This window comes from Coptis chinensis, chromosome 2 (genome assembly GCF_015680905.1).
Source record: "Coptis chinensis isolate HL-2020 chromosome 2, ASM1568090v1, whole genome shotgun sequence".
Classification (NCBI taxonomy): Eukaryota; Viridiplantae; Streptophyta; class Magnoliopsida; order Ranunculales; family Ranunculaceae; genus Coptis; species Coptis chinensis.
The window spans coordinates 12,270,541-12,280,199 of NC_141457.1; the positions used below are offsets into that span (position 1 = coordinate 12,270,541).

At 43.8% G+C, this 9,659-nt stretch overlaps 1 protein-coding gene across 1 annotated transcript; it reads left to right on the plus strand.

Moving 5' to 3' along the window:
• The first annotated feature begins 1,670 nt into the window (after nt 1–1,670).
• Nucleotides 1,671–3,740, plus strand: LOC147514920 (uncharacterized). Its single transcript, XM_086592736.1, has one exon. The coding sequence runs from the start codon at nt 1,671–1,673 to the stop codon at nt 3,738–3,740; it is 2,070 nt and encodes a 689-aa protein (XP_086448862.1).
• Nucleotides 3,741–9,659: the final 5,919 nt, after the last annotated feature.

Consider the following 9,659-nt stretch of genomic DNA (forward strand, 5'->3'; position numbering starts at 1 on the left):
ATGGACATGTGTCCATAGAATTGCTAAAGGTCACTTCATTACTCATTTTATTGGAAGATTATGACACTGATATCTAATTCCAAAGTTCTTAAAGTTCAAACTTTTAATCATGCGAATGACTTGTCTCAAGCATGGATGTATTTGCCACAATGCAAGAATTTACCATATAAGATGGAATGAACTTTATCTATGTATCTATAATCAAGCGAAATCTATGATCAAGCGATGAAAGGGACAAGCTTAGAGATATTAATTAATAATTATTGGGAGAAAGCTTTCCAATTTCTTAATTTCTAAGGTAGTAAACCAAATGAAAACTTCATTGTTTTTCACCATCATGTACCGCCATATCCCGATTAAAAGAGACTAGTCGACAAAATGAATCTGAATTGACAGATCTTCCAAATAATGGTCAAGATCAAAGTATCAAAAGAAACTAGATTTGCTAATATAAAGATGTAAGTATCGCCGTGCGTGAGAATATTAGTAAGCTCATGGTTTTTAAAGTAAGTACCACTACCGGAATCACATTGTGCTAACTACAGTTGCTACTTGCTACGAGAGAATTCCACATTTCCACAAAACCGGTGTAAATTGAGTGGAAATATGGATATACATTGGAACCAGATTGGAAATAATAATCCGGTCATGGGTCCTTGAATACAATTGACTGTGAATCTCACTCTAGGTACCATAGTAAGTTAAGTAACTGAACCAAATAAATGAACCACTATGTACCGCCTAATATTATGGTTTCCACTTGATTACTATACTGACTAGGTTTCACATATTGCAACTTCTTCGTCTGATCATGTTGCTCTGGTTCTTCATATGACTGGTGTGGTTGATAGTGGCCCAAAGCCTTTCAGATTCCATGACATGTGGTGCAAAGATGTTTCATGTGAAGGCGTGATCGAAAACTGTTGGAGTCACCTATCCTTGGGGTCGCCATCTTTCATTCTGAATTCTAAGTTCAAGTTTCTCAGAACCTCTCTTTGGACATGGAATAGGGAAGTGTTTGGGAACATTTTTACCCAGATTAAAGAATCAGAAACGAAGTTAACTTCCCTTATCTCGGAACCTGTTACGGATGTCAATCTTCTGGAGATCAAGGAAATGAGAAAAAATATTATGGACCTATATCAGAAATAGCAGTTATACTGGAAACACATCGCTCATTCAGCTTCTGTGCTGGATGCGGACAACAATACAAAGTTTTTTCACTCCTTTGCTAGCTTTCGGCGGAGAAGGAATGGTATTGATAAAATTCAGAGAAAGGATGGTGTTACGGTCTAGTTTGAACCCAATAGGTTTCATAGGTCCGGAGAACCTGATGGGCTTTGTAGGTCCGGAAGAATGAATGGGCTATTAAGACGAAGTCCAAAGAGGAGGAGTATGCACAAAACCATAGAGTGCAGAGGATCGAGTATAGCGGTGGATCTTTACGGACTATATAGTAGAGGACACGTGGGAGTAGGAAAGGGGATGGATGAAAGCAAGATCAAGGGTTAAACGTAGAGTGCGGAGGACCGGGTATAAGAGAGAAGGAAAAACCTAAAAGAAAGGGGGAGAAAAAACGAGGTGAGGAAATTAGGTCATAACATTGGCGCCGTCCGAGTGGACTGAACCCACGACTACGCTGGTTAAAGGCCACGGTGCTAAGAGAAGAGATGGCACCACCGAAAAGAAAAGCAAGAGAAGATACAGAAATAGAAGTCGTTGAAGCAAACAGTAGAGAAGTGGTTAATCAAACAGAGGTGGTAGGAAGAGAAGCAGATCTGGCGGCGGTGGAGAGAATGAGAGAGATGGAGATAGAGATGGATAGGCTAAGGGAAGAGAATGAGAGGTTTAGAAGAGAAAGAGAAGTGGCGGAGGCGAGAGTAGAAGGAAACGAAAAAGAAGGAGAGTCAGAGGAGGAAAAGTCATTTGGAGAACCTTTGCAGCCGGTAGACAGAGAACCAGATCCACAAACGGAAGGTGGCGGAATAACAGATAGGGTTACTTTGCAGCAAGTTCAATACATGCTAGAGAAGGAGAGAGAGGCCATCCGACCAACACAGCAGGAGAACAGAGGAGTGGCGAACCAGATAATAGCAGGGCTGAGTCATAATCCACTAGCTCCGGCGGTAAGAGCAACGGAGGTTCCAAGGCGATTTACACTGCCTCGGTTTGATTGGTTTGATGGAAAAGGGGATCCAGTACATCATGTCCAACACTTTCGCCAACCGTTGGCGTTATGGCAAGAAGATAAGTTCGATGGCTTATGGTGTATGCTTTTTCCGGCAAGTTTGAAAGAAGGAGCTTCCGATTGGTTTTACCGACTACCGGCGGGAAGTATACACAGATTCAGTGATATGGAGAAGGCATTCGTCACTCACTATATCCACCAAAAGAAAAGGGCAGTGGATGTATCCGCGCTATTCTATGTAAAGCAAGGAGAGGCGGAGACATTACGAGAATTTGTCTCTAGATTTAATGCAGAGGCTATGAAGGTTGAGAATCTGGATGAGAAGACTGCAGTGATAGCATTCAGAAACGGAGTCCGCCAAGGGAGTGAGGTGCACATGTCCATCGTTAGAAATGAAGAGAAAATATCGAGTCTCGCAGAGTTGTATCCGAAATTGGAAAAATACATCAGATGTGAAGATTATGTACCGCGGAACAGCAGAAGAGGGGGGAAAGGAGTTGGTGCGGTGGAAAGGGAAAGTGAAAGGAAAGGCAAAGGGGTCTATGAAAATAGGAGTTACAAGATGGAAATACCCAAAGAAAGGGAGAGACAGGAGGATAGGGGCAGAAAACCATACCAAGAGAGGGTGTATACGTGGTTGAACAAACGGCTAGAAGACATCTTTAGAGTCATAAAGGATAGACGAGATTACATTCCACCGCGGAGCCATCCAGAAGAAAGACCGGACAAACCATATTGCAATCACCATCAGATAAGGAACCACGGAACAAACGAGTGTTATGCATTGCGATGGTTGGTCCAAAAAATGATAGATGAGGGGAACTTAAGAGAGTTTATTGCGGGCAATAGAGAAGAGGAAAGAATACCGGAGGACCGCCGCATTCTGGGAACCATAAATGTCATATTCAGTGGTGAAATTCCAACGCGGAATGGACAAAGAGATAAGATGAGGAGGATTGCGCAGATGCAACAAACGTGCGAAGTAAGTCTGCTACCCAGGGCAATTCCGCGGAGTGCCACGAGGCACAATGACATAGCTTTCACAGAGGAGGACAGAAAAAGGATAAGCCTTCCCCATGACGACGCACTAGTGGTAACACTATTAGTAGGTAACTATCTCACCAAAAGAATTTTAATTGATTGTGGTAGTTCTGTTGATTTATTATTTCGCACTGCTTTAGAAGAAATGCATATAGACTCCTTGGTACTCAGATTAGCCAAGCATAATTTATATGGCTTCAATGGAAGCATGACTGAACCAATGGGGGAGATAGATCTGCCAGTGTCCGCAGGCCCGGTCACCATCATGACTACATTCGTTGTGGTAGATACGGCGTTGCAATACAATATGATTTTGGGACGCAAGTGGATACATGCAATGAAGGCTGTCCCGTCTACCTATTACCAAGTGGTTAGATTTCCTACTACAACAGGGACTTATGAGATCAAAGGAGACCAATCCGCAGCGCAAGCAAGTTATTTCGCTACGGTAAAAGACATGGTGAAGAGCAAGGGAGGAGTACCAAGTTCTAAGCACCAAGAGAAAGCATAGCAATTACAGATAGGACCATCCGTGGATACACTACCACCGCGGAACGAGTCTAAAACTGTAGAGGAGGTAGAAATGATCAATTTGGGCGATGGTGACAAAGTGAATCTTACTGGTGTGGGGACTTTACTGACGGAATCATGGAAAAGGGCACTGGTTGAATTCTTGGGCAGAAACAGAGATGTTTTTGCATGGACAATAGAGGACATACAAGGTATAGATCCGGAGTATGCCTGTCATCGACTGAATATGAATAAAGATGCGAAGTCGGTAAAACAGAAGCAGAGGAGTGTACGTCCGCAGTATGTAGATGGTATCAAAGAAGAGATAGAAAAGTTGCTCAGAGCTGGAATCATAAAAACAGTCATGTACCCCACTTGGTTATCTAACATTGTGGCAGTACCAACGAAAAATGGGAAGGTTCGCATGTGTGTGGACTTCACCGATGTTAATAAAGAGTGTCCAAAAGACAGTTACCCAATGCCTAAAGTGAACGAGCTGGTAGATAGGACCGCTGGATTCAAAATATTCTCTTTCTTGGATGCATCAATGGGCTACAATCAGGTCGAGATGTATGAACCAAATCAGATCAAAACAGGATTCGTAGTTAATGGGGGAACTTACTGTTATACCCGGATGCCTTTTGGTTTGAAGAACGCAGGAGCGACGTTCCAGCGACTAAGAGAGAAAATGTTCGCTGACAAAATAAGGAAGAGAATGGAGATTTACATAGATGATATGGTGGAAAAAAGTATGACGGAAGAGGAGCATCTGCAGGGGTTGGAAGAAACATTTAACATTTTGAGGAAACACAGAATGAAGTTAAATCCGGAGAAATGCACGTTTGGGGTTTCATCAGGGAAGTTCTTAGGATACATAGTCACCCAGAGGGGAATTGAGGCAAACCCAGATCAGATAAGATCTTTAGAAAATATGCCTTCGCCGCGGACTAAAAAGGATGTGCAGGTATTGGCCGGAAGGATCACAGCATTGAACCGGTTCATTTCGAAGTCTTCAGATAAGTGCAAGCCTTTGTATCAGTTACTGAAAAAGACAGTAGATTTTCAGTGGACCGAGGAGTGCGAAGAGGCTTTCCAGGAGTTAAAGAAGTATATGGGGCAAGCCCCAATTTTGTCACGACCAATCACCGGAGAACGATTGTATTTATATCTGGCAGTGTCCGAAGTTCGCAATAAGCTCCGTGTTGGTCCGAATGGAGGGAGGAATAGAAAGGCCCGTGTATTTCCAAAGTAAAACATTGTTGGATACAGAGCAGAGATACAGCAGGATAGAGAAGTTTGCACTAGCGCTAGTGTTTTCTTCTTTGAAGCTGAAACCTTATTTTGAGTCTTATTCAGTTGTTGTTGTAACTAATTTACCTCTGAAGCAGGTTCTGAGAGCGGAGAAGTCTGGAAGGATGCTCAAGTGGGCTGTACTGTTAGGTCCGTACGAAATAGAGTACCAACCAAAGAGCGCAGAAAAGGCACAAGCGGTAGCAGAGTTCCCGGCGGAGGACCCAACATGGGGAACAGAAATGGAAATAGAAACTAACATGGTGGAGTCCGCAGACACCTCTGATCCTTGGAATATGGCTAATGGCTGGCGAGTGTTCACAGACGGATCATCGACTGACACTGGAAACGGAATTGGAGTAGTACTAGTGACGCCAGAGAATACAAGAATCGAGATGTCTATGAAACTAGGATTCAATGCATCGAATAATGAAACGGAATACGAGGCAGTTCTGGTAGGATTAGAATTGGCAGAAAAGGCAGGAGTAGCGGACTTGACCGTTTATACGGACTCTAATTTATTAGTGTGCCAGTTCAATGGGGGATTCGCAGCTAGATGTCCCCGGATGGTCAAATATCTCCAAGAACTACATGAGTCCGCGGCGAAGTTTAACTCAATCAAGTTTGTGCATTTGAATAGAGGGGAGAATAGGCATGCAGACGCATTGGCATATGTGGCAGCAATGTTGGTAGGATCAGAAGGGAGAGTTATAGAAGTACAGTACAGGAAGAATCCGCGAACATGGAAAGAATCGCATCCAATAATGCAGGCAGAAACAATAGTTAAGGATTGGACAACTGAAATGAAAGAGTACCTGCAAGGGAAAGAGATGTGATTCTAAGGAAAGAAGGCGATTAGAGCAGACAGCTCGAAGATACATCATGTTAGATGAGGACTTGTACAGAAAGAATTCAGCAGGACCACTACTCCGTTGTCTAAACCCGAGGCAAGCCAATGAAGTGTTAGCAGAAATGCACGAAGGGGAATGCGGAAGTCATTCAGCAGGGAGGACTACAGCACACCGGCTCATAAACCAAGGATATTTCTGGCCACACATGAAAAGAGAGGCAACATCCTATGCGCAAAAATGCAGCAAATGCCAAAGACATGCTAGGCTGATTTTCGCTCCGGCTGAACCCCTGCACAACATCTTCAGCCCATGGCCCTTTGCAATGTGGGGGATGGACATTGTTGGAACACTGCCATTAGAACCAGGGAAGCGACGATTCATGTTAGTCGCCACTGATTACTTCACAAAATGGGTAGAAGCAGTAGCCCTCCAACAGATAAAGGAAGTCCAGGTGATAAAGTTCATATGGGAAAACATAATTTGCAGGTTTGGCTTACCATACAAAATTATTGCGGACAATGGGCCACAGTTTCGTGGATCAAAGGTCAAGGCATTCTTGCAATCATATGGGGTCAAACAAGGATTCTCGACACCAGACAACCCAGAAGGTAATGGGCAAGCGGAAGCGTCTAACAAATGCATTCTAGATAGCCTGAAGCGCAAATTGGAAGACAAAAAGGGGAAATGGGCAGATGAGCTGAACAGTGTACTCTGGGCTTACAGAACAACTCCGCGGAGTTCAACAGAGGAATCCCTTTTGCATTATCATATGGAATGGAAGCAGTGATACCGCCCGAGATGGTGGCTACGACTACTAAGTCTAAAGCAGTAGAATCTGGCCTCAATGAAAAGATAATCAGTGCAGACTTAGTATTAGCCGAGGAAGTAAGAGCCGATGCGCGAATGAAATTGATAAATTATCACAGGAGGATTCAGGCCAGGTACAACAAAGGTACAAAAGAGAGAGCCTTCAAGGTAGGAGACATGGTGTTAAGAAGGGTAAGGATGGGTTCTGCAGAGCCTAACGAAGGAAAACTGGGGGCGAACTGGGAAGGACCGTATCATGTCATCGGCGTAGGGCCAAATGGGACTTATAAACTCAAAAGAAACAATGGAGAAGAGATAGACAAACTGTGGAACATAAGGATGTTGAATTTTTTTTATATGTAATGGATGGTAGTACCTCCTCTTTAAAAGAAGTCTGTGACCTGGACATGTACATAGTATCAAGATACATCGATATATATAGGATGTTTAATGGTGATTATCGGAAAAGTCATATGGTGTATGAGAAAAATGATATTATTTTGATTATGTTTTATAAGGGGCGAATAATAGTCGTCCCTGGACTTGGTATGGTACGCCAGTCCAAATCAAAGTTGGGGGGCAGATATTAGTTGTCCCCGGATTAGGCATGGTACGCCTATCTGAATCAAAACTGGGGGCAGATATTAGTTGTCCTCGGATTAGGCATGGTACGCCTATCTGAATCAAAACTGGGGGTAGATATTAGTTGTCCCCGGATTAGGCATGGTACGCCAATCCGAATCAAAACTGGGGGCAGATATTAGTTGTCCCTGGATTAGGCATGGTACACCAATCCGAATCAAAACTGGGGGCAGATATTAGTTGTCCCCGGATTAGGCATGGTACGCCAATCCGAATCAAAACTGGGGGCAGATATTAGTTGTCCCCGGATTAGGCATGGTGCGCCAATCCGAATTAAAACTGGGGGCAGATATTAGTTGTCCCCGGATTAGGCATAGTGCGCCAATCCGAATCAAAACTGGGGGTAGATATTAGTTGTCCCCGGATTAGGCATGGTGCGCCAATCCAAATCAATCCGAATCAAAACTGGGGGCAGATATTAGTTGTCCCTGGATTAGGCATGGTAGGCCAATCCGAATCAAAGCTGGGGGCAGATAGTAGTTGTCCCCGTACTAGGTATGGTGCGCCGGTCCGAATCAAAACGGAAGGCTAGACAGGACTCGTAACTTAGAAACGTAACTTAGAAACACAATCAGGAGAAACAGGTATACAGCTTGATCGCATTATATTGGACAAAAGATATGAATAAATGAAATTATATGGAAATAGTACACCGCCATTACAGATCACGAATTGCCGCCAGCCGCTAGGGGGCAAAGGTGGATTGTAATATTAATAACAGCTACCGCGGTACTATAGAATATCCCCGAATGGTATGAGTCGGATGTTGTCTTCTGGTCAAGGAAAGATGGGCTGGAGTGCTGGATGACTCCATGTGGCGCTCCTATGGTCAAAGGTAAAACTTAACGTCCCCTTACAAATGCATGATGACCAAAGGGAGATTGCAGAGAGGATAGCTTGAGATATAGCTTTCATTTCTCTTCCCCTGACACCAAGAAAGTTTTGACAGACAAATTAATCTCATTCTTTGACCATCCATCAACAAGGAAAAAGACTTTTGAAGAAGTAATAAATCAAAAGTATAAATACACGAAGATCACTCATCACACCAGATTTACTCTCTTTACTCAGCATTTGTCTCCTTCATCTTTTGATAGTGACACACGGTACTATTAAAACCATCTTTCGGTTCTTCTGAAAGTTACCCCATTATCATAGGTTCGCTAAAAACTCATGATAAAACCAATAGTGCCTGGGATACCAGGAAATCCACTAGGGCCGATATGCGGGACAAGCAAAATAAACAACAAGTCTTAAACAAATATCGTCTATGGCCCGGGAGGTAGTGAAATTACTCCACAACTAGAGCATCGTCTACAGCCCCGGGAGGTGATTCTTCCTCAATAGTCTTTTCGGTCGCGTTAAGGGGATCCACAAAGAACGTCTTCTTGGGTCTCACCATAGGAGAGTCCGGTTCAAATAAAGGAGTAAGTGGTCGATCTTCGGGGACAAGGTGGCGAACAATTGCCAAGGAAGTTTCTCCAAAGAGCAACCCGAGTGGATGAAGTTCTGCCCACACGAGTCGTCTTTCGGCCTTTCATCTGCTCCACGTATTCCAGGGCTTCACGTTGATACTGAGTTTGAAGTTTGGAAATTTCGCCGATAAAGCAGTTGTGGAGTTCTTTTTCTTTCTCAGCCACTCGTTTCTTCAAGTCCGCGGCTTGGGATTTTCCCAGAGCGTCGAGATTGGACTTTAAAGTATCGATCTCAGCATGTGCATCTTTGAGTTGCCCGCATACCTCATCATATTTGGACCGCAGACCTGGTCGGGTCGCGGACCCCTGGAGTTCCACCACCATCTTTTCATTTTCTCTTAAAGCGTCGTTGAGCTCCCGAAATATATGCAGAGCATCCAGAGTCATCTGCAAGGAAAAGGCAAAAGGAGTTACTTCGGAATGTTTTAATTTGAATGAGGTAAAGTAACTGTCACCAAGCATGTTACAACAGGGAAAGAACGTATTTCTATGGTGTCGTGATACAAGCGAGTCCTAGTAAAGAGGCAAATAGTTGCCATGTAACAAAAATGCCTTGGCCAGAAACTCCTCTAAATGAACTCAAGTAGGGTTGTTGTCTTGGCCCCATTTTACATCACACTAATGGATATTCAATAAAATGGAGAACCTGCTGCATAACAAAATGTAAGATAAGGGGAAGAGTGTACCCGTTCTAGGCTCTGACAAAAGGAAGCGCGGTGTGAAGGTAAAGTATCTTCTCGGGAGTAGTCAAGATCCAAGGGAAGGTGAGCACCCTGGAACATGGAAAGAGCCACAAAAGAGTTTCGTAGCGCTGAATCCGCAGAGGTCAGTGGGCGTCCCCTCAGTGTCACAGAG

Coding starts and splice junctions, on each gene's coding strand:
- LOC147514920 (XM_086592736.1), top strand. CDS start 1,671: ATGGCACCACCGAAAAGAAAAGCAAGAGAAGATACAGAAATAGAAGTC.